Here is a 25,237-nt window from a genome sequence, read left to right as displayed (position 1 = left end):
TATCAGTCCATGCTAACTCTTATACACATTTATAATGCATGCACGTAACGTATATGTGTAATAAGGATTACATGACTCATTTTGTTCTGCATGCTACTGGAATTGATAATATAATACAGTTTTAACAATTTGCATTCTGTACATGTCTAAATGATTTTTCTCTTTCCTTTTGTATACAGGTGATGATTCTAGAAGCCAGAGACCGGATTGGAGGGAGAGTTTGGGACGACAGGTCTTTCAAAGGGCTCCCTGTAGGAAGAGGAGCCCAGATTGTGAATGGCTGCGTCAACAATCCCATAGCACTAATGTGTGAGCAAGTGGGTTTCTGTTGTAATCGTATCTGTTGCTCATAATTTGTTTATTAAGGGAGCAGTCCAAATACATGCATATCATATAGTTGAGCCACATAGCACCCTTGGTAGTCTCACCATTTAATATGGGCTCACTGGAACACCGGCAGCACCTAAGTGCCGTGGGCCTCTTGGCATCTCAACCCAGCCCCTAGTAATGGTGGAAGGCCTGCATCGCTGGTGGCTGGATCACAATGCCTGAAGGCCTCTCTGACAACTCCCCGATTTCCCCTAGAAGGCAACATGACGTTTTTAAAACCAGGCCACTGGGATTCCAGCCTTTTGTAACGTCCTGGGAATGTCATAAGGGCAGTCTGCGGGTTCGGCGATTAATAATACTCTTTCAAGAAAATACCCTGACCTTCTTGTTGTTCTCTGGTTCTGGTGTGTGATGGTCCTACTTGTTTATGTTGCTATATCCAGTTTAGTTTTCTGGCAGTTTTAAGACGGAACATTAAACTGTCAAAGACTGTTTGACAAGGGAGTTTGTTATGGTTTGTGCCACTTTATATTGTATTTTTTTTGCATCTGTCGTTCTCTTGTACGTTTCCTTATAAAAAGTGGTGGTTACATATGACGCATTCTTACTAGTCAGACGGCACGTGTGTGTGTTCTGAGTACATTAACATAACAAATGTCAAGGATCATTGTGGGTTTTATAAGAAGTAGTATGTTTGTAGGGAGAAGTATCCTAATCCTTCTGGTACTGCTGAGTTTCTTTCAATGTTGGCTTATTGTGATTTTTATGCGAGTCACATTATTTTTATTTTCCTAACTCTGAATAACACTTTTTTTTTGTTTTCCTCCTGTTCAAGCTTGGAATCAAAATGCGCAAACTTGGAGAAAAATGTGATCTGATTCAGGAAGGTGGGAGGATAACGGACCCGGCCATAGACAAACGCATGGACTTTCATTTTAATGCCATACTGGATGTTGTTGCTGAATGGAGGAAAGATAAGACGCAGCATCAAGATGCACCACTTGGAGGTACCACGGGCACAAGTGTGTGCTACCGATGTAGCCAACGTAATTGTACCCATTATCGCACAATCACTCCTTTCCGCTGGTGCCCGTTTTAAAGTGTTATTGTGCAATTTGCAATTTAATGGAGCGTGTAAAATTGAGCAATTTAGTGCCTTACTGCCCTATAACGAGTACAGTTATATCCGTTACATCTGTCGTGTATTTGTGTTCTGTGTTGGGATAATGTATGTATATCTTTATTTATATAGCGCCCTTAATGTACATAGCGCTTCACAGCAGTAGTACACGTGACAATCATATAGATAACAATTAATATAAATGGGGGGGAAATTTACAGAGACGTTGGGAAAATGGGTAAATAAAAGCAGTTTCAGCACCTCCTTTTTGTATCTTTAATGCCTTTCCAGATAAGATACAGGAAATTTACAAAGCCTTTATTCAGGAATCTGGAATTCAGTTCACAGAGGTGGAGGAGAAGGTCTTGCAGTTCCATCTCAGTAATCTGGAGTATGCCTGCGGCAGCAACCTGCACCAGGCAAGTGCTATATGGTGCCCTGGGGTACAGTGCTTTCCTGTTGTTGTACTGATTTTAAAGTCATGTCTTAGAGGTTGGTAAAATGTTTGATGGTCTGACTCTTGGTAGTAGAGCCAGCATCCAGCCTTCCAAACACCTCCATTTCGAGTGAGAAGGGCTGATGTTATCTGACTGTAACTTCTATTACTTTCCTTTCTTTCATCCAACTGATCATTTAAAAAAAAAAAAAATTCTCTCTTTATATTTTTTTAGTGGCCCTTTTTGTTTCCTTCTATTTCTAGTCATGGTAACTAGTCTAATGCGTCACACCAATCGGTTAATAAGTTTTTTTTTTTTTTTTTTTTTAACGCACTAACTTTGCCAAACTTGTACAAGTTGTGTCATTCAGCAGGCAACAGCTTGAGCAATCCCAAGTAAAATATGGGTAGGAAGTAACAAGCCCAGTGTGCTCAATAGCATGCAACTAGCCGGACTCCATGTCTGCAGCATAACCACAGTATGGCCAGGTCCCTGCTGGCTACTGCAGTGCCGACAAACTCCTGCACTCAAGAAAATTGAGAGCAGGAGTTGTGACGGAGCGCTAGGCCACCCCCCCGGCAGTTCAGCCAATGAGGACGAACCTGCCGGGTGACATCACGGGTGACGCACCCGTCACGTAACCCCCCTGTCTTTCCCCCTGCAGCTCTTTGCAGACCGGGGGACTCGGCAGCGCAGGCAGCGGGGCCACAGCCTAAGACATGCGTGGGGAGCTAACCAATGTGACAGAAGCAGGTGTGGGAGCATAACCTGCACGCATCCTTATGGAGCCAGATTCAGAGTTACTCCAGTCGCAGTGCAAAATACTACTTTTCGTGTAAAAACTGGTTTCGCGTTAGGTGTCTTTTTAGCACCAGATTTTAAAAACAGGAGACACACAGGAAAAAATTGCACAATGACTACCTAAGACTAGGAACAACCAATGCAAATTAGGCAGAATTTAGTTAAACCTCGATCCAGAGGACAGGGTAAATCATCCATAGTACAAACAAAGTTCTTTTAAATTACGAATTTGTAAAAACTCTATCTGGCCCATTGTGCTATATCTTAACTAAATGTGCCTCTGTTGGTCTACAATAAAAAAAATGGTTTCTTTAAAAGACACTTGCCATCTAAGGTTGACACGGTCATCTGTACCTTCAGATTCTGTGCCACTGCATGGTATTTCATGGAGATTTTTCCACATCGGTAGCACTAGACTTTAGAAGCACTTGAAACTCTTTACGCAGGACATTGTCTTCTGATTTACAATATACAGACTAATGGACACATCATGGGATTGTGCATTATTACATCATTTTGATTAAAACATTTTAGATGTTGATGGAACCAGCAATGTGATTGAGAATGCGTTGCAGAATACACCCTGGTTAATTTCTACCTATGTGTGCTTTTATACCTTCCCAGGTATCTGCTCGTTCTTGGGACCACAATGAATTTTTCGCCCAGTTTGCTGGAGACCACACAATGTTGACTGCTGGATATTCTGTCATAATTGACAAGCTGGCAGAAGGACTTGATATTCGTCTAAAGTCACCTGTGAGTCTTTTACACCCCTAAAAAGTAAAGTAACTGCTTATGCATTCATTGTTCTACCAGAACTTTATTTTTGCATCCATTATTCATCTGAGTTGTAGATCTATTTTTGTTTATGTAGCATCAAGCATGCACACAGCACATATATTGGAATACATGGAATAGGAATTAGTGCGCCATATAGTAAACATGAGAAACACACAACTTATCTCTTTTTGGGGGGAACATAAAGTGATATATATATATAATTTGGGAAAGGGGACACTCTCGCTACTGTCTGAGTAGAATTGGGGTGCTGGGGCTATGTACTTATGTGCAAAGGGACCCTATGAAAAGAACATAGGGAAAGGAAACACCATGATTTGGTGCTGAGTTTTTTTCTAGTTGAGTATTACTATTAGGATTTTTTTTTTGGCCACCATTATTTTCTTATTATACCAATAAAGTTTGACCTTTGAATTGCTTTATTATCACACCATTGGGAGCCTTCTTTCCTTTCCCTATGTTCTTTTCATAGGGTCTCTTTGCACAAAGGAGCATAAAGTGGCAATTCTCCACCTCAAAGAAATCTCCTAATAGATTAATAAGGATGACCATATATAAGTGTACAGTTACAAGCATGTGTTAAAATGTAATCATCTTGTTTGTGTCCATCTTTTTTCTTTTCTCTATCCCATTACCACACTGTTTCCTTTTTCTCTTCCCAATTTGTCTCTGTATCCCCCACATTTCTGTATCTCCTTCTCCTTGTCTTAATATCGTTTCTCATGCTCTTCCCCTCACCCTTTGCTTGTCTACTACACTCGCCATGATCTTGTTCTCTTCTGTTTTCATGTTATTGCACAATCTCCCTACCTATATTCTTCAGGGAAGGGGGGGAGGGAGATTAAGGAATGGAAATGTCTAATTTGTGCTTTTTATGGAAAGCCCTTCCCACAGCCTCAATTTTTTTTTCTTTGTCAAAGTTTGGAAACCCACTACTACCAAATTGCTCAGTAAGGCCACGGGTAGATTATATCGTCCACGCAGAAGATATTTCCCTGCACCCTAAAACAAGTATTTCTACGGCCCCGGTGTTGGCTGCTGCACGCGCGCCTATTGTCCTGGCGGCACATGCACAGCTTAAAACCGCGATCTGCAGTCTGTTGGGAGTGATGCAAGGCACGGGGGTGTGCCCAAAATGGAATAGGGGAGGAGGGGGGGGGGAGGACCATAACATCAGGCACAACACAAAGCATAGCCCAGCAGCTCAAAAAGCACAGCACCAAGCACATTCATACTTCTAATTCAGGGATAGACCAACAATATTTTAACAGGAGCTTCCCTGGGGTCTGTGGCAGGGCGGAAGGAGATTGCGGTGGGCATGGTGGGGGAACGGCCATGACGTCACCTGGCTGGTTCGCCCTCATTGGCTGAACCGCCGGGGGCATGACCAGAGCTCCGTTGACATTTCTGAAGACAATTATTTTGTCTTCAGAAAATCTGGTCGTGCATCGCGGCGGCAAATCGCACGCCAAGGCAGCTGGGGGGCCCAGCCCCATTGAGGGGCGGTTCTTATTCCTGCAGCACACACCATAACGCGTGCTGCAGCATGTACTGGGGACCTAGCCTATCCCTCCCCATTCTTGTTATAGTGTCCAGTGCCCCTCTGCGGTTTATACCCAGTTTATTGTAAAGTATTTAGTGTAACTAGATTTGTGTTCACAGATCCGAAATGTTGATTACACTGGTGAAGAAGTTCGGCTTACGGCAGCGGACAGGACGGCTTACACTGCACAAAAGGTAATCGTGGTTGTCCTTGACATGGTCACCAGTTTCCAGGTGTGTTGATAAAAGCCTTTTTGTCAGGATTCGTGCTGCTTTGTGAACGCACCTCTAGGCTGAAGGTAGAATGAAAGTGTGCAGTGATACACAAGGGCGTGGCAGGCTTTTTATGCTTTTCTTTTTGTAAAGTTGTTTATTTCCATATGACTAATATAGTGTTTAACTGTATTTCAATGGCTCCCTAAGGTTAAGTGGACATAATGTCACTGGAAAACCCAATAAGACCAATTTTATGATCCACCCTCAAGTAGAAACATTATTTTGTGCTTTGACTGTCATAACATTTCTAATTGTATTTATTTTTTTCACTATAAGGGAAGATTATAAATATTTGAATGATTTGTATTTCTGCAGATTTTGATTACGGTGCCATTGGCCCTGCTTCAGAAAGGAGTCATTCAGTTTAATCCGCCTCTACCAGAGAAAAAATTGAAAGCCATCAACAGTTTAGGAGCAGGAATCATTGAGAAGGTAGGCTGTTTTAATTTTAGCTATATAAGAAGCCATATTATGTAAGTACCACATAATATAAAATATCTAAAGATGGAGACAGCTGGCACTCCAAATGCAATGATATGGTGCGGTGCATGTTCTATAGGAATCGGTAGTAAAAAGTTGCCAACCCCAAAAGAGCAAACAAAGAACAGCACTCGGTGGTAATGATGCAAAGAAAAAAAACCTGTATTAAAGGTGGTATACAAGCACACTTGGTCCAACGTTTTGGTCCAGAAAGGACCTTCCTCAGGGGAGTGCTGGAGAACAGTGGCTTTGAAAAACATTTATACCCCAAACCCACACCCAGTGTAATCAATCACGGGCAACTGATTGTTAAAAATGTCACAATCACTGCTGCGCGGCGGCCAACAACAGATAAGCTGTGCAGTCCAAAGCAGTAAGCTGTGCGCATGCGTCTCTGCAGGCAGAGCGATCCCATGTCAGGAGAGTAGAGCGTCCACCGTGGAATATCTCTCTCTATCTCTCATCATCACATACAACTCAGATGTTCATTGTCTTCAAGAAAGGCTTCTGGGTAGTCCGAGAAATCTTTGACCATAATCTATTCAGTATTCTGTGAAGCGGTCATATACTTTAGGAAACCTAAATCTTCCTGAGCTAGGGGAAGGCATCTTTACAACGTTCTGAATAAGCTGCTTTTGTGTTTTAAAAAGTTATAACAGAAAGGTACCATTTTTTTGCCATAATGTTTTATCAGTAAGATTAATTATAAAACGAGTAAGGTGCTGGTGTTTCTGCTGGGTTAAATAGAGAGAAGAACCTCTGAAGAACTCGAGTCACCCCTTCTGTATCTTCTATTAACTGATTATACAATAAGCTTTTATATAGAGAGGAGACAGTATTTGAACTTTTTGGGGGGAAATGGGGTTGGACTTTCACAATCATGTCCGGTATTTTTCTTTTTTCTTTTCTGGTATCGGCTTTAATTTGTGGTAATCCAGCTTTAAATCAGGACTAAATAGAATTAAGTAGTCTGTATTTTAGTGGTTTATATAATTGCTGGTCAATCGGTGAATCAAACACACATTACACTAGACATAACAAAGGGTCCTTTGGCGCATGGGCAAAAAATTGGGGGGGGGGGGGGAAGATTGTGTAGTATGTAGGTATAAATTAGACCCCCAAAAATTGTAAAGTATGCACTCGCAGAATAAATCCGCATACAGTATGTAGCTTTGCGGGTTAGTACTCCAGTTAGTCTGTTCTCCAGGTATGTCTTCCTGCCCGTACTCCGCTCTGAGTATTTGGATCCAGTGATATGCAGGAAGAAACACCCCAAAAATAGTAGCAATCCTATTTATTAAGTGAAAGTCCTAAAAAGAGTGTTGCACTCACATTTAATCAATGTGAGAGTAGCCAACAGTAACGGAGGTACGGAGCACCGCTGGACAGCAGGAAGATCGAGGGAGATTCAATTCTGTGACTCCGTTCTTATGCCATTACTGGAGGGGCAGATGACATTAGCCGAAGCTGCCAGGTGCACACCCCAGCCGCAAGTGCCTCTCATATGCCACCTTGTCAGCCCGGAATAATGATTCTGTGTATTGCACATTGATTAAATGTGAGTGGAACTCTCTTTTTTTAGATGGCCACTGGGGTGTCACACACACATCCACCACGTCCTATCCCAAGGAAAATAAAAATCAAACAGCACCATTTGATACTTTTATAAATTATATGGTTTGCTAAATGAGGGGGAAGTGAGAATAAACTAAAGTGGGGTACCAGGAGGCAAATTTTGTGGCCTTCCCAGTGGACTTGGAGTGGGTGATCGCTGGCCAGATAACAGTAGTACCACCAGCTCCACAGATATGGTGTCCTCCCTTTCATTGCATCATGGTCTTATTTATAGGTAGGTTGGCTCATCCCATGAGCAAGGTACCTAGGGTTTTGGTTTTCCAGATGCCTGTATACAGTACAAAGACGTGGGGAAATGAACAAACAGAATTGAAGGAGGATGCCCCTTAAAATGGCGGCAGTATATGGCGCTAACCCTGGTAAAAGGGCAAGTCGCAGGAAAGCCGGGATTTGACCAAGTAGTGACAACCATTTTGTAAACATAATGGCCCATAGCTCCCCAGCATGCACAAGTTCACGTCAGCCGTGACATGAAACATGGATATTCCTCTCTCTTATCATGAATGGTAATTTTAGAATGTCATGTTTTGTATCTTCCTTTGTTGACTCCTTTTTTTTTAGTGCTTGTTTGTGAGTGCTTATTGTTCCTTTTATTATGCATGCTGTGGTACTCAAGCAACATACACTGTACCTGTTTTCTAAAGGTTTGTGGGAATTGTATTACATGGCTGCCATTCCCTGGCATAGATATATTGACTCTGCTGTCATTGGATACAATGGGTATTATGTGCTTTATGAGAATGGTGTAGAGCTGTGCTTGTCTATCTGCAGATTGCCCTGCAGTTTCCCTATAGGTTTTGGGATGGCAAAATTCAAGGAGCTGACTTCTTTGGTCATATCCCACCTAACTCCAGTAAACGTGGTCTGTTTGGGGTGTTTTATGACATGGACCCGCAGGTACGTACAATCTACAGTGTATATATGTACAGTCGGCGTTATCTGATTTCTAACACGCAGCATTTCTTTCAGCTCCTTGTTGGTGCGGTGCCACATTGATACAGTGTGTACTAATGGCTGTAGTATGTTTAATGGGTTACTTATTAGCAATACAAATCTTGTAGAAAAATGCACACATACACACACACACAGACATCTGTGGGTTTTATTTATCCAGTATGTATTTATAATTATTACTTTGCTTTTGTGTGGGTTTTTTTTTTACTGCACACGGCATGTGCGTTCTCCCTTTCCTAGTTGATTATCGTATAATACTCAAAGAGAAAAGAACCCAACAAGTAGCACTCACACTCCACTGGGAGTGTGAGTGCTACTTGTTGGGTTCCTTTCTCTTTTTGAGTATTATACGTACCTTACCCATCAGCACCCTCTCCTCCACTCAACTACCATTTTCTACCACAGCTGAAGCGGGGTATTCTCTCTGTGTTCTAGTTGATTATCGGCCAGAAATGTGAGAGTATAAACAATATTATCATTTGACTAAAGAGAATAAGATAAACAGTCACGCCTCCTGTTCTCAGAGCCTGCGCCATCAAGGCAAATGTTCGCAAATTATTCATTGATTTAAAGAAAAGATAAATTACTAGTTGAATTGCCTCTTGCACACTTTTTTTTATTTAATAGACTCGGCAGTTGCATAAATTTTTAAGGCAATGTAATTATCTAAGCTCCCGATGGAGCCGTTCTCCCACGATCGTTCGGCGACGATCCTGCTTCCCAGTGCACCCAATATGGCTGCCCAAGAACGCTTAAAATATTAAAAAGGGTATTTATTTTTATTTTTTTTAATTTTAATGCAGTAATATCTAATACTACAAAACTGATTTAAAAAAAACAAAAACAAAACTAATATAGGATTTTCAAGGTAATGCTGCTCTAACGCACAATCATACTCTAAATGGGACTGCACATTTCACTGCTGGAGGCAAAGATATTTGTTGTTGTGGATTGGCTTTTGGCAATGGGAATAATAGTCCTGCTATAGCTGTTCCTTTTTAATGTGTATTTCCTGTTAGAACCAGAATGAGCCAATGTTTTAGACATGTGAAAGGGGTTACATATGGCTTTTGTTGCCTATTTTTAATATCGGACACTGTATTTTTTAACATGGGAGGGTTTGATTTTTGCACCCTTCTCTTATGTGTTCAATGTCTCTGAGTTCAACTGGACTTGCTTGGGCAAATTGCTCACCCTTCACACCACTCATTCTTGGGCCTCTGACAAGGACAGAGTCGGCTAATTTTAGAGCTAACACAGGATTGTCCAACTCGTCCCAGTTAAAAATAAAAACCCTTTCTTAGTTTGCAAAGAAACCAAACCAGCAATGGTGTGTTTTTTTTTTTTTTTTTTTTAAGCAGCAGTTCAAGCTGCCGTTTTTTCCATTCAATATGTGCAAGTTGCTGATCGATCCGTTCTCCTGTGATCGGTCAGCGAAGATTAGGCTCGGGGGTTCACTAAATGGCTGTCCATGCCGCAGAAGAGGACCAAAGATGCAAGGTTCTGTGGGGAAGATCTGACCAGGCAGTCACTAATTGGTGCACTGCTAGAGCGAGGACAGGACTCAAAAAAGGGTGTGCCAGAGCCTGTTTCAGAGGAAGGGGATGTGACTTTGTAAGTGGTTGCTTTTGAAACAAAAAATGCTTGTTACATTATAATACATATATAAAAAAAAAAATTAGATGCTCCAAGTATTTTCTCATAGTGCAGAACTGATTTATATAAAAAAAAATTAAAAAACACACGTGTAGGATATTACTTGAACTGCAGCTTTAATGTTTCCATGGTAATAAAGTGCTTCCGAAGATTCTTCGTGAACTTAACCTATTTCATGACCGGCCTGTGTTGTGATCTGTTCTATGTACAGGCAAATTGGTCATCCATACATTGTTTTTTTTTTTTTATTGTAGTTTGCGAAAAAATAATTATGATGCCATCAATATCCAAGCAGATTAAAATGGAGAACAATAATTATCAGAAGTTTTAGTATTACGCAGGAGCCGGTAAAAACAAAGCACCTTTTTAGTTACAGAAAACGGACAATTTAAACTGTTTGTGTGATTGGATTTGAAGAACCCTGTTGCTTTACTAATATTTTTTAATTTAAAAGGACTCCTTTCGTTGCCCCTCCTGCTTTATTTTTCTGGGTATCTTGATTCGTGGACCTTGTTTTTGTTTACTAATGCAGGGTAAACATGCTGTCTTGATGTCTGTCATTACTGGCGATGCTGTGACTTTCATTAAAGATTTGGATGATAAGCAAGTAGTAAAACAATGTATGGTGGTGCTCAGAGAGCTATTCAAAGAGCAGGTAAGCGATTAATTTATTGTACATACTCTTGTGTATATAGTTGTGACCTTATTTGGCAGTTTGCTTTTTGTTTTTAAAGTACTAACGCCTTTTACTGTTCCTACTTGTATACATTAGATCAGTGATTTTCAACCAGGGTTCCGTGGATCGAGCACCCCTCGTGGGTTCCACGGCTGCCACAGAGGGAGAGCTGGGACAACTCTCCCAGCTGTCCCGGGCCTGGGAGCACCCCACATAGCAGTGACCCGGTAGCTCCCTAGCTTTGCAACAGTCGCCCGGTCACTGCGTTCCTTCCTCTCCTTGCTCCTGTCGGCAAGTCGCGTTCAGCTTCTGGCCAACAGGAGGAGGGACGTTCGGATCGGCGCAGGCCCCAAGATAAGTGTGCGTGCGCTCTTTGCGCTATTATCACTGCAGGGATTTTTCCCACGCGTCGGCAGCTCCCTTAAAAAAAACAAAAAACCGTGAGGTGAGAGCGTAAGGAGTGGGGGGGCGGGGGGGGGGGGGTTGGAGAACAAGTGTGGGAAGGGTGGTGAGACACACAAGACAGGGGGGTGGAGAGAGGGTTGGGGTTCCCCCAAATTTACAATCTAATGCTAGGGTTCCTTAACCAAAATTGTTTTGAAAACCACTGCATTAGATACTTGTATACATGATCTGTTGAAGGCCACGGATGGGGTATTCAAAATGTTATAGAAAACTGTTTTTGTTGTACTCGTATGTACATCTGCTTGTGCAGTAAGCAGTTTGCAGTGTGTATTGTATAAACAGGGTACATCAGTACCAGTGTCAGTGCTACAGGTAAATAGAAAGTACTTGTCAAAGCATTGATGAAGGACTTTGTTGGTTTAATAAAAGGTATTGCTACCTCATTAGACAATCAGTACTGGTACAGTCTTGCATGTTGCCAATCCTTTGGTTTGCGGTCTTCTTTGTTAATGCAGGAAGTACCAGTCCCATTGAAATACTTTGTCACACGATGGACCAAAGACCCATGGGCACAGATGGCTTACAGTTATGTTAAGACTGGGGGAAGTGGCGAGGCATATGACATACTAGCTGAAGATATCCAAGGGAAAATATTTTTTGCTGGCGAGGTAAGGATTTCTTATATGCGTGTGTTTATATAGCAGACTATCTTACTTGATTTAAAAAATAAAAATTTGTGCCAACTTCCTTCCAACACCGTAGCCATTAATACCTGTAATTTTATGGGTGAGTATATCAGGAACTGAGGGGTCCCGGGGCAAAAATAGCATAGTTAATATCCGGAGGACCCCGGGAACGTTAAGAAAGGATTACGGCTTTAATCTGTTTGGTTTGCTTGTCTATTCTCCCCCCTTTTGTGGGTACTTATGATTGCTACTAGCAATCCACCGGGAATCTAGTTACTTTTTATATTTTTCACACTGGCTACTTGGTGTTTATGTACCTCCATTATTTTCCTAGTAAGTGAGGTTTCTGGGAAGTGTAACTGCCCAGCCACTATTTTAGCACCTACAAAAAAGCCATTAAGAAACGTCAGGACTCTAGTTTATGTAATCAACACTTTTTTCGTTTTCTATTTACAATCTCCAAGTAGGATTTGCTACTGCTGTGAATATAGAATACTTTTAACTTTGCCCAGCCCGGTCTTATAGACGCTCCCTCACTTACTGGAGTGTGCTGCTATTTCTACAGATACTATCCTGAGGACTGAGAGAATTTTATTGCTGGAAGCCAAAGAAAGTGCTTTCTGTAACATTTATTCAGCTTTTAATAGAGAATTATGTAACCAGTGGTTTGGGATCTCTTTAGCACTAGACAGAATCATCTTTATATAATGTGGATTAAAACATTACAATATAACATTTTAAAATAGCTGCAATTGCCAATAAAAAATGTTTATGGACCCTGGGTAACCGCCCATGGAACACAGGTTAAAAAAAAACTACTGGCTTATTAGCAGCGTCAAACTTCTCCCGTCCTCCTTTTGATATGTACATGTTCCATCTGTGAGTGATTTAAGGTCATTGAGGTGTAGAAATAGATGTGCCATTATATGACTCATTTATTATGACATTATACATATAACCTTAACCTACCACTAGAATGGAGCTTCAGAAACATGAGCTTGTTGAACTGCACCACTGCTCTTCTGCAGTCTGCCTACATGTTCTAGCGATGGTTCCTGAAAGCTCCATGTCCATTCATTTCAATGTAGTGCAATAATCTGTAATGGTTCTACACAACTACTGTAAATAACTAAAAGCTGAAGAAAAAGTAACCAAAGAGCTAGAGGTCTCGGTTATATAGTTTCTAAAAATAAAACAAGTATTAGAACTAAACCAAGAGACCGGAGTGTCCTCTAGACCCAAGTGATTAAAATCTCATGCACACAGCAGAGCTCTGATTTTATTAGGAATCCAAGCCATTCATAATGCCAAATAACATCTCCCATTCCCACCAGAAGGTAACAATGCAGCAGTTTATATACAGTGTTGGCAGAAGCTGTAATACAGTAGTGACTGACGCCAGTCCAAAAGGGCCACCAACAGGACAGCTTTCAAGGATATCCCTGCTTCATACATGTGGCGGACAATGATAGCCACCTGTGAAGCAGGGATAAGCTTTGAACCGTTGAGGTGGTCCTCGATGACACGAGTTGATCACCTCTGCTGTAATGCACTCCTGAGCTCTACTGCATTGAAGTGGCAAAGAGGAGTAGGCGGACCATGTATGTTCATAGTGTATCTTCTATAACGGATTAACATTTCTATTTTATAGAATGGAAAGTCATACCACTTTCTGTTCGGGTTGTTTCTTCCCCTTCCATCTGACAGATGTTTTCTATATTCCAGGGTACAAATCGTCACTTCCCACAGACAGTCACTGGAGCTTACTTGAGTGGGGTGCGAGAAGCAAGCAAAATCGCAGCCTGCTGAATAGAGGGGCTTAAGTTCTTACTTTTTGTGTTTCTATTTTTATATTGTCCTTGGAAGTACTAAAAAGGCACATGGCACACGAGGAGAAAGATTGCGCTTGAATTGCAGAGTTCTTGTTTATAGCATTATCATGCTGAAAAGAGAAGCATGTGTTTTCTGGTATTAGGGACAGGTAGGGGTTTTTTTTGTTTTTTTTCTACCAGCTTGTAAAGTTAGGCAGAAACCTGTGGCACTTAGCAAAAAAAAAAAGTAAACACGTACATGGGGCAGTAGCAAGAATTTAAGTGAGATGGATGGTGTTTATTCAGCCAGCATTTTCTATAAAGTTGGGTTATTTAACCAGTTCATTTGGGTTTCAACACGAAGTAGTGGGGATCGCAAGTTGCTGCATGCTAGGGATGGAAATGTTAAAAACGGGAAGATACTACTTTTGTATATCTTTATTTTTTTTTTTTTTGTAAGTGTTAGATAATCACTAGTGGTTAGAACAAAGTTTTGTAGGCTTCCCACAATGGTACATTTTAAGAATGGATAGGCAACCATATCACTAATTATAAAGGGAAGTTACTGCTTTGTATTTAAAATTTACTTTGTATTATTTGTGCATTAGTCAGGCACAAATGCTCATGTTTATAACTTATTGTTGCAGGCCCTTTATAACTTAAGTATTATTTGATTAGGCATTTGCAGCTAAATGTTTGAACAATGTAAATTAAAATTGGTTGTAAATAGAACAAACATGGCACTTTTTTCCTACTTGTTCTAGTGTTGGGATCCTAAAATCTTTATCGCCCTTTAAACAAACGTTTCAAGAATCACCACAGGCCAGGTCAGGTTCTTACCTTTTTGGCTTTGTGTAAACTCTTTTTTTTGAATGTCAAAGCATGAAATCATGTGGTATGCATCCTCAAACTGGAGTCTCTTTGCAAAATAAAGGCACATCATGTGAAAACCCAGTGTGCTTGTCATTACCATGTGGAGATTTAATGTGCATGCTATACAGGGTTGTATATGCCACCTTTCTGCTAGATTAGCCCAGCTATGTATCAGACATGCTTGGTGACACTGCAGTTAGGTGAAAGTAACGGTGTTGCAAGGCCTTGCAACAGCGAAAGGGTTAAGCATTGCTCACTCAAAATGACACACTGATCAGGAGGTATTTGTAACATTTATTACTTTGATATAGATATACATGAGCCACAATTACACACTTATTTGTATCCTGAAGGTACTAAACATTTCAAATCCATAAACAAATCTGTTACAGAAAACCAAAATTAGCTGTAGCAAAGGAAACCAGTTTACCCCTTACAAATCTAGTAATTATGAAAATGAGTACAAAAGTTTGGCATTCTTCCTTTAAAAACAAAAAAGGAAGACATTTATACAAACAATAAAACAATACATTGAAGGGTGGATCAATGACAGCATGAATCATTTATGCATACATTGGACAGGCCCCTCTTCATGGCAGAATAGATGAGTTGAATTTCCCTACATAACTATACCTTTTTATAGAAAGACAGTCCCAGCAAAGAACTAAAACGTGGCAGTAGAATACTTTGCTTCTATGGCCGCACGTCTAGTGCCCGCGACGGGTGACGTCATCAGTTGCCGCAAACTAAAGTTATTTCTCTTTGCGGCAGCGTTGCGTGCTTTCTGGCATTTGATTGGTTATGGGGCTGTCATGAGGCGACAGCCCTTAAAATCAAATAATGCCAGCTTCCAAATTTGGTGACATGACGTAACTCCGTTGCCCTTACTATACGCGCACGCGGCGGCAATGTATTTGTTTTTGGGCGCCGTCACGGGCACTATACGCACGGCCTATGATAACCAACTTCTATGGAAAGTTTGTAGAACTTTCCATTTCGTGATGTGCATTTGTGGATCCTGGTAACATGTCTTGTTTAACTAGCTCCCATTTTAGCTGAACTGGGGGGGGGGGAAAGGAAAAAAAAAAATCAGATAAACATGACTCAGGATTCTGTAAAAAGAATCAGTTTACATGGAAGTTAAATGTTTTACAGTAGGAGCCATTCAATCTATGTGGAAACTCATTCCATTGGAAAGTGTTTGTTCTGCCGGTTCTGTGACACTGCTGCTTTTAAGCTCCTCGGCAGCTACTGTACATAAACTATTCTGTCTAATGTTGTGGGAGGCATAAAAATGTGTCCCTCTACAAAATCTGATAAATGACCAAAAAAAATGAACACAGTTCGCATGAATCTACTTAATGTATTCTTTTGGCACCGATGTCAGGTATACGATTCTTAGCAAGTACTTACTGTTTAGTTGGGCAGGAAGCGAGAGCCCCATATCTCCATTTGCCTTGCTGGAATAAACTATTAATTGCTTTGTGTTGCAGTGCATGCTCTTGTTTTATAGGCATTTAAGGAAAATCGCTTTAAAATCTACATTCAACCTATTGCTCTTGGCTAGTTTTCTAAAACAGGGGTTCCCCAGGTATCCCCCAAAAATGGTTCCTTGTAATTTTCAGGTCATTTTAAAAATGGTGCCAAACACAATTTACTCTGGATCTGATCTCAGATACTTAGGTGTTGGGTAACTGCAGAATTTTGATACACCTAATAGCACATCTGAGATCAGAGCCAGTGAAAATATAATTCCTTACTAAAGTGTACAGTATTACAAAGCAAGCAATAGTAACTGTACTATTGAGACCAATATTTGCAACCTGACTGTAGCAGAGATTAGCCTGTGGCTATCAAGTGATTAAGCTTGTGCAAAACATGGGGCAGCATTGATTAAATAGCAGTTTATACAAGCACTCAACTAATTATATTTTTGTAATTTGTCCAAATTGTAATTTCTTAACTGGAAAACATTGATTCTGGTAATTAAACAATTGCTAATAACCCTTCCTACAACATATCCATTTATATAGTTGGATTTTAGTTTTACTTTCTAGAATAAGGGAATCCTGCAGCGTATGCTCTAATATTTACGTATACATATAGAAAGTAACAAGGTCATTGCCAGATGAAGATTTAAAAATAAAAAAAACTTCAGACAATGGCTAAAGCTAGTTAGCTACAGTAATGTCAAATGTTTCTAACCCCTCCCACTTACCATTTTAATCTTGGAACAGCAGTTAGTGACTAAGCAGCAATTCCAAAATACACCCTCTGTTAAATCCAACACTTAGCACCATACAAATATAATATGGCAAGTGAATAATAGAACGGGGTGACCACTCAAACTGCTCGTACGTCAAGTTCCAGTGCTGCGCAGCAGGGAACAAACAAAATGGCAACATCTGACTGACCCTAAACATGCCAAAACCATGGGGGGAATAAAAAGAAACCATTAATCAGTTTGAGGGGCGACTGTCACAAAATGATGCAGTTACATTGGTGTAAGAGACTGTACCAAGACATCACCAATGAAGATTCTTGATGTACGCCGCAAAGAAAGTTGTACAGATGCTACAACCTTTTCAGCATTATATGATCACTCTGCAAAAGCCCTACAAATTCTTCTCTCACACAGCATCATATGAGCTTCTGCGGGGCAGCATGTGCAGGAACTGGTCCTGTGTCGCTACACGCTCAGTTTTAATAGCAAGAGAGTAGGGCCAAGCTAAATGCCACCTATGAACCCCTTAAAGGCTAGAAGTTCTAGCAAAGCATTTCTGCTTGTCCATCCAACACTGAAGGGGTTGGTTCATCAACACAAGTAAAACAATCAAGTGCCCAAGTTTTTAAAAGCAAACAGGCAATTTAATAAGTGTATTTGTATCTAGAATAAGACCTGAGTTTAAAAAAATATATAATAACTGTCAGGAATAGCATGCACAACTTACTGCAATGTAAAAGGTCATTTAATGGGCCAGCAAGCTTCTAAAAAGAGCAAAAATGCCAAAATGATCCTGTAATTTCCCACCTCCCCCACAAAACCAACTATCAAATGTTAACAATACACCACGAAAAAAAATTGAAATGTTTAAAATTTTATATGAACGGAACCTTTAAACAAAAAATACAAAAAATAGCAACATCTACATGCACTATTTTCAACAATCCCTATGCAGTGTGTGCTGAGCAAAGGACAATGTCTAATTCTAGAGTTTAAAATCTCACACAAGCTGAAAAAGCACTACTTTTACCCAATATATTTAGTACTTATGTAAATTGGAAAGTCAATATATATCCTGTACGGTAATGCTGAACATAGAACAAACTTCATTTAAACAGTTTTGATATTTAAAAACAGCCCTCAAGATCAATAACTCCTGATGCTGGAGGGATATGCGATACAATTAGAATCTACAGTTTTCCATCTATTTTTATTTTTTTAACAGTATTTCCCAGTGGTTTGGTTTCTTTTAGTTTTTATCCGTTGTAACTGAAATTGCAAGATTTGTCAGTGCTGTTTTGAAGGGAAAAAAAAAAAAGAAAAGAAACTAGGATCTGTAAAATAGGATTCCTTGGGATGCATTTTTAACCCTCCAGCACCTGTAAAGTTAACAGGAATAAAAGGTTTGGGCTTTTACAAATCATAAAACACAGGTAACGAAGGATGGAGGAGTGGGGAAAAGACGGATAACGGACCAAATATACATAGCTAAGAAAACACAATTTGAAGTCAAATGTAAAAATGTAGAGCAGTTTTTTTAATTAGGCAATTTACATAAGCACTTAGCACAAACAGAACAAAGCAAACCTGCTTTAAAAATACATTGTACCCAAAGTGGTAAAAACAAAATACATTTTTTGCTGGTGTCAGATTCTCAGAGCTTGTGATCCATAGGAACATATTCCAACAGTCCATGTATTTCCCACATGTAAAAACGGAGCTCACGAAATTAACTGAAAAATAAACAATTGCCATTAGTAGAATGCAACACAATTAGCTTCTGAGAAATGAGATCTGTGAATTGTGGTCACGAAGTTTCGCACTTTAGCTCAGCAATGCGTTGGTCGCACCTGGCAGTGAAATGGTTAGTGTGCGTCACTGAGCAACAATTAATGCGAACATGCTCCAAAGAGAATGCTGAGCCGAGCATGGCAACAATAAACCTTTAATAATGTTGACAATATGTGTCATTGAGCTGCATTCTACCAACCAGAGAAATTAAGATTTAATTGGCTTTTGGGGTATGTTTGTGAGCTGATTCCCATCAATTGAGAGAGAAATTATATCTAATTAACTATTTTGTAAGTCTGAGTTGATTAGACAAACCCCTCCCTTAAGTGTTAGTCAAATGCATGTGAATAGGGTACTTAAGTCACTGTAGCATGGCTGTTTAGCCATAAGGCTGTGTAACATCAAAAGCGTCACATCATAAGTGTACATCAAAAGTGTCTACAAGAGTTAATTTTGGAGTTGAAATTGGAGGAAGATCTGGACTCTGCATTACAACGTTGCCACTGAGAGACATTAACTTTTAACATCTGTGATTTATTTGTACACTTTTAACCTCCAGTACCTTGGAACTCTCTCCTCCTGCATCTTACTATGCCCTCCCTATTTCTTTTTCTGTTAACGGTTTCCTCACTCCTTTGTGAGCATTTCTGTTCTCTTCAACATCTCAACTCCCCACTGCACCATTATTTATACACATCTCTCCCAACAACTTATTTACCCCTCAATAAAAAACACCCACACAAATCCTCTATTCACACCCTCTATCTACTCTTTCCTGCTGCTGGGGATCTTCCCTAAGCCTGAAGCCAGACATACACACCTGATCTCACTCATGCCTCCCTGCCACCTCTTCCCCTGTAAATAGTGTTAACCCTTTCATTTAACACTGACTAACCTTAAAACTTGCCCCACAAATCAAGCATCCCAATAGCCTGCTCTCATGGCTGATGTCCCACACTCAGTCACTCCTACCACCCATTGTGACCAAGCACTGCCATCTACAGCACTTACTCCCTCACCTGCTCTCTGTAAGTTTCCCATTAAACCCCTTAGATTGTAAGCTCTTCGGGGCAGGGATTTCCTTTCCTGTTGTCTGATTTTGCTGCACTTATTGTATTATTATAATTCCCTGTACTGTATTCTTTGTGAAGCGCTGAGTACACTTTTGGCGTTATATAAATAAAGACATACAATAGGGAAATAAATATGAGCCAATTGATTTTCACTACGTGCCATAATTAAAAAAATAAAATAAAAAATAAAAGCCTTTAGTGAAGGATATCTCGTTCTGTTATAGACTAAAGTGAAACCTACACGAGGTAAAAAGTGTACAGGGATTCCTCATCCCAACCACACAAATTGCTGCTTTTACCTTGGTTAAGCAGAAGGAGCTAGGTCATGCTGGGAACTAGGCTACTGGTCTGTACATGCGCCCCTCTTCTCTGTCAGACAGCTAGTGCTAGTACATTAGGTTTTAAACTGAGTAAAAATAAATCTGAAACTAGTGCACCTGTAACTTAAAATAAAGTACACACCAAAAAAAAAAAAAAAGGTGTAAGTCAAATGAAACCCGAAAGGGGAGAGAGCAAAGCACACACTTTTTAAATAGGTGGGAAGCAGGGTGTCCCTGAAGCTGAACCCCATAAATTTCCGCTCCGGGAACCCCCTGCTTCCCAAGATACATACAGTACTTCTGTAATGAGTGCCGGTAGCAGCTCCGCAAGTTTAAATGTCCCGGTCATGGGAGCCAATAGGAAGCCGCAAGGGGTGACGTCACTGCTTCCTATTGGCCCACGTGATGCGCAGACATTTAAGCCGCCATTTTGATAGCCCCTCAGTCCAGCCGGAGCTGCTGCCTGCACCCCGTACGAAGACAAGTATCGATGGAAGCAGAGGGTCCTGGAGCTGAAATGAACAGTTCGGCTTTGGAGATTGTAATTACACAAGTCACTTTTTCAATCCCTTTAGTGACCGTCAGTACCTCAACTGACCTTCCGATCACTTTTATAAAGTTCATAAGCGTGACCACATTTTGGTACCGATTTTTTTATTTTTATTTGTGCAGCAAGGTCTCTGAACAAGCTACTTGCACACTTACCTCTTTTACTGTTGCTTTGATAAAATCTTTCCTGGCAGACAAGTCGTAACTGGGATAGCTCTCATTCACCTAAAAGGGAGAATGACAAGAAATTAAGTCACTTGTTACCAACTTATTAACTTAGTGGCCTGTTTCTATTAATTAGCAGGTTGTAAAAAAAAGTTTCAAAAACATACTTGCAGCAGCGATCATTATAAACTTCAACCATTCTGAAAAACTAGTTAATCCCAGCCAGCTTCTACAAAAATGTATCTACATCCAGTAGGGCCATCACTGGACCCTATATAAAACCAGAGCTCGTTAAGCCTATTCATAATACATTGGTCCATGACGTTTTCTGGGACAAACTCAGACCGGCATAAAAATACTTCCACACTGGTAGAGGGGAAGTGATAGAAATCGTCTCTCCTTCAAGTTTGGCTACACTTCTAAGCCTGTCAATTTAAATTGATAGACGCTTACAGACTGGCTGTTAGCACTTTTATGCACATACAAAGAGCAGAATGTATACACGTTTTAAAGTGATAGGATGTAACGACTATTGGCCACATTCTAATACTTTGCCTATCTGAAACACGAAAATACACTTTGTATATCATGGTGTGAAAAAACACAACTCTGTTCTATTCCAATATTAACTTATGAGCACTAAAATCACAAGATTAATGTTATCATTCAGTAAGCCGTGGCTCTTTTCCCCTAAAGCTAGACAGCTCATTCGACCCCTTTCAGTACTGAAAACAATTGCCATGTGTTGCAGAACTTTCCACCTTCAAAAAGGTTAATCTATCAATTCCTATCAGTCTAGTAACAAAACTGACGCTTTGGAAGTGCCCCATGCACCTTTTTACAGATCTGTTTCATTGTGACTTCCTCCAAATTTGCATCGGCTAATAGTTTCTTCACGGTCTCCTTCAGCTGGTCATCAGTAGGTGGCTTCTTCAGCTTTTTGATCAAGGGCTCGTCGTCCGAGCTGTCATCTGATTCGCTTTCTGAATGTACGACTTTCTCTGAAAAGTTAAGCGATCATCATCAAGATGCATTCAACGTGAAATGCCACATATTCACCACAGTGGCACAGGGCTAACTAGAACACTTTCACCCTGCAAGCAGAAGAGCCTGTTCTGTCAATAAATCCATTCAGCAGACCGCTGACCAAACACGCTAGTTTTTTTCCTCCCTTTGGTCCCCCAAGGTGTCCTCCGTTCTTAACCAACTAACTTTCACAGATTTTTGTACGCACATTTTGAAGGGGTAGTGCCTCCTACGATGACACTTAACCAAGGACAGTGGTATATTGGTAGTGGTGCCTACATATCAGATTAAACGTAGACACAAAACAAAAAACTAAATGTACTTTAAAACGCAAGACTTGATCGCAGGATTTCTACATAGTCCATCTAATTTGTTTTGATATGGTGTTGGGGTATTTGTTTTGACCATTGTATAATATTTATGAAGCCATCATTAGAAAAACAGTTAATTTAAGGGTGAACGAATCGAACGAATCTAAGGAACCCAATTACACCATGTCATGTTTTACCCGCTATGTGGGACTGCCCCCTTTAACAGGTGGCAGGAGGAATATTAAGACAATGATTTGACCTTAAAAGGAGCATCTTGAGGATCTTTGAATTCCTTTACTAAAATTTGTCTCTGCTGCCTTTGCTGGAAAGATACTCTATTTATCCAGTACGCTTAGCAGTTGCATCACTACAGCTGGTAGAATGCGTTCCTACTACATGAAATAAATGCAACTTGGGGTTACCAAGCATGGGACCTCGTCACAGTGCCATCAGGCCATGCACTTTGTATTCTTAGACCGTAAAATCAGCATGCCCAACATATCAAACCAATGCTAAAATAAAATTGTGAAATCAAAGAACTTATTTATCGTTACCCTTTTTGGGGTTTGCTGGTGTCTTTTTGTTAGTAGTACTGCTGTCTGCTTTTTTCACATTGGCAGACTTTGCGGATTTCCTGCTCCTGGGCTTTTGCTTTTTGTGGGACTTCTTTGGTGGCGGCTGTGGAGAACAAAACACAGAGCGAGTGAAATCAAACAGAACAAACCCACTCAGATGTTATATATGGGGTAAGAAGACTAGATTGATGCTCTACTTTTAACAAAATAGAATGACAAAATGTCTCATTTGTTTAATAAATAGTGGAATAAACTACAGTGGCTGTTAAAACTGAAGTGCCACTTACTCAACAGGTTATAGCACACTGCCTAGAGGAAGCAGATAAGACACTGCCCAAACCCCACAACTTGCAAAAATACATTGCCTAGTATTTTCAAAATGCATTTGTTTTTTGCTTTGCATAGGTGGCTGGTGAGGGGAAACTTTAGACTTTGCGTTTCTTTGGCTGTAGCAAAGCAGCCCGTGGAAAGCACCAGCTCAAGTAGCAGAGCTACACAAGACTCATTCAGCAAAGATGTGAAGTAACAGGAGCCAATGCACCTGCAAAGCCTGCCACAACACCGCAAACATCTTAGAACAAACAAATTAGATTGTAAGCTCTTCGGAGCAGGGACTCCTTTTCCTAAACGTTACTTTTATGTCTGAAGCGCTTATACGCATGACCTGTTATTTGTATCATTCGTTATTTACATGATTGTCACGTATATTAATGCTGTGAAGCGCTTTGTACATTAATGGCGCTATATAAATAAAGACATACATGCATTTTAACAGCTCTCTAAAGCACTTGTGGACATATGTATCAAGGCAACGTAGTGTTTTTCAAAACTCTCCTCGTGAGCCATACCAGAAATAACCAATGCCCTTGCATCCAGGCAAGCGATCAGAATGTTATGTGGCTGCCTCAGAAACCTGGTGTGACTGCGAGTCACAAGGAGACGTTTGAAAAGTATTGTACTACACCATATGTATCAAGTAGGATGTTTTTCTTTAATGCATCTGGGGAAGTTTATTTTGTCTCCGCATTGCCCACGTTTGCCTTTATGCATAGACCCCTTACTATTTTTACTAAAATAATTCTATTCCTATAATCAAACTTGGAGACGTGTATATATATTTGTATAAAAAAAAAAAAAAAAAAAACTAAAAAAAAACAGCCTAACATCTGTATTATAATTATCCATCACTGTTGGGAATTCTTGTTTTAATCACAGTGTAGACGAAAATGCCAACCTCTCTCAAACCAGCTGCTAACCTGGCGTGTTCATCAGAACACGATCAGAAAAACCTTTTATCCCATAAATGGCGGAAAAAAAATTCCCTCAATTAGATGGCCCCTGAATGCCAAAATGATGGCTGTTCCTCATGTATAACGTGACACAATTTAATACATTTGTGTTAAAGAGTTGTGTTTGTTGTGCTCCTCCCGGGATGACAAGTAGGATCATTCCTGTGTATCAAGCACTTATTGATCCCTTCTTTTGCTCATGTAATGTGCCTGTCATACCTTACTCGCTGGCTGGAGGAGGCACCTTTTATACTTTGTGGATGATTGTTCTCTATTCCTAAATGTTTTCGGGTACGCTGCACGCGTTTACATTTTGTAGTAGTTATGCAACCAATCTCTTCCTGAATCCCCCCCCCCCCCAGAATATTGTATTGGTAAATTCAGTCTGTACCGCTTGTATCACTTCTTCCACCTCCTCTTCCTCCTCCTCCTCGCTTTCTTTATCTTCATCGGAAGATTCCTCCTTTTCCTTTTTCTCATCTTCGCTGCTCGACTCATCAGACAGAATCACATTGGACTTGCTGTTCCTGGATTTCCGTGCAGAACCGGAGCTGCTTCGTTCCTTTTTCCCACCTTTAGGAGACTTTGTTTTGGATTTTGGCAAGGACTGGTACAAAAAAAAACAAAAAAAAACTATAAATATAAATAAATATATATATATATATATATATATATATATATATATATATAAATATATATATATAAATATAAATATATATATAAATATATATATATATACATACACACATATATATATATAAAAATAGCTATTGAACATAATGTATAATCAACTATATATAATCAACTACGAAAAAAAGTCGTTTCTCCTTTAGTCCAAACTTTGACAATGGTTATTAGACATGATCTAATCAAATTACTTCTTACAATCAATGCTCAAGCACTAGAAAAATGATACACACGTTTATATATGTGCTAAATTATACAATAAAATAGAAGCCCTTCATGTTTAATACAAAACTTTCTCCCCCCAACTTTATGCACAAAGACCAAATTAGGGAAAGCACGATAAATATTCACTTGTATCATCCCTGCAGTTTATTAGAGACCGAGTGAAAATGTTACTACAATTTTTTTTTTAAAGCACAAAAACATTGGGGGAGGTGGGGGGGTTATACATTGTTCCTCAGTGCTCATCTATTTTAATGTAATTACAGCCTTTTAATTGTGAGTTATGCCTCAAGAGGTATCAAATTGCAAGAGATGGCTGGCTGTAGCTTAATCTGCCCTGCATGGATATTATTTTCCATCCTTACTCACATCTTGCAGGGTCTCCTCTTACATTTCTGTATCCTACCGTACAAAGCCCACAAATATGAGACTTGCAACCCAGTTTTATTTACTCCCAGAAAGCTAAAGGTTTTAAACTTCCTTCCATTAGAAATCATGCTTGTGTTGGCCAATAATTCACCAGTA

At 40.0% G+C, this 25,237-nt stretch overlaps 2 protein-coding genes across 7 annotated transcripts in view; one reads left to right on the top strand and one right to left on the bottom strand.

The window, feature by feature from the left end:
- KDM1B (lysine demethylase 1B) overlaps positions 1-14,557 on the top strand; it is a 29,826-nt gene extending 15,269 nt beyond the window's left edge. For all 5 annotated transcript variants that reach the window (XM_075585612.1, XM_075585613.1, XM_075585611.1 and 2 more), the window contains exons 12-21: positions 180-317; positions 1,166-1,337; positions 1,742-1,869; positions 3,313-3,444; positions 5,149-5,223; positions 5,620-5,736; positions 8,191-8,316; positions 10,562-10,684; positions 11,626-11,778; positions 13,522-14,557. In XM_075585612.1, coding sequence (XP_075441727.1) covers positions 180-317; positions 1,166-1,337; positions 1,742-1,869; positions 3,313-3,444; positions 5,149-5,223; positions 5,620-5,736; positions 8,191-8,316; positions 10,562-10,684; positions 11,626-11,778; positions 13,522-13,605 — 1,248 coding nt within the window. In that variant the 3' untranslated portion in view covers positions 13,606-14,557. The remainder of the gene's footprint in view (positions 1-179; positions 318-1,165; positions 1,338-1,741; positions 1,870-3,312; positions 3,445-5,148; positions 5,224-5,619; positions 5,737-8,190; positions 8,317-10,561; positions 10,685-11,625; positions 11,779-13,521) is intronic.
- A 1,955-nt stretch (positions 14,558-16,512) lies between these two features.
- DEK (DEK proto-oncogene) overlaps positions 16,513-25,237 on the bottom strand; it is a 52,646-nt gene continuing 43,921 nt past the window's right edge. For both annotated transcript variants that reach the window (XM_075585615.1, XM_075585616.1), the window contains exons 7-11: positions 24,195-24,410; positions 22,494-22,617; positions 21,437-21,603; positions 20,594-20,662; positions 16,513-18,437 (exon numbers count right to left, since the gene is read on the bottom strand). In XM_075585615.1, the coding sequence (XP_075441730.1) occupies positions 18,426-18,437; positions 20,594-20,662; positions 21,437-21,603; positions 22,494-22,617; positions 24,195-24,410 (588 nt within the window). In that variant the 3' untranslated portion in view covers positions 16,513-18,425. The remainder of the gene's footprint in view (positions 18,438-20,593; positions 20,663-21,436; positions 21,604-22,493; positions 22,618-24,194; positions 24,411-25,237) is intronic.

The sequence above is a fragment of the Ascaphus truei genome, chromosome 2, assembly GCF_040206685.1.
Source record: "Ascaphus truei isolate aAscTru1 chromosome 2, aAscTru1.hap1, whole genome shotgun sequence".
Classification (NCBI taxonomy): domain Eukaryota; kingdom Metazoa; phylum Chordata; class Amphibia; order Anura; family Ascaphidae; genus Ascaphus; species Ascaphus truei.
This window is presented reverse-complemented; position numbering and strand designations above follow the sequence as displayed.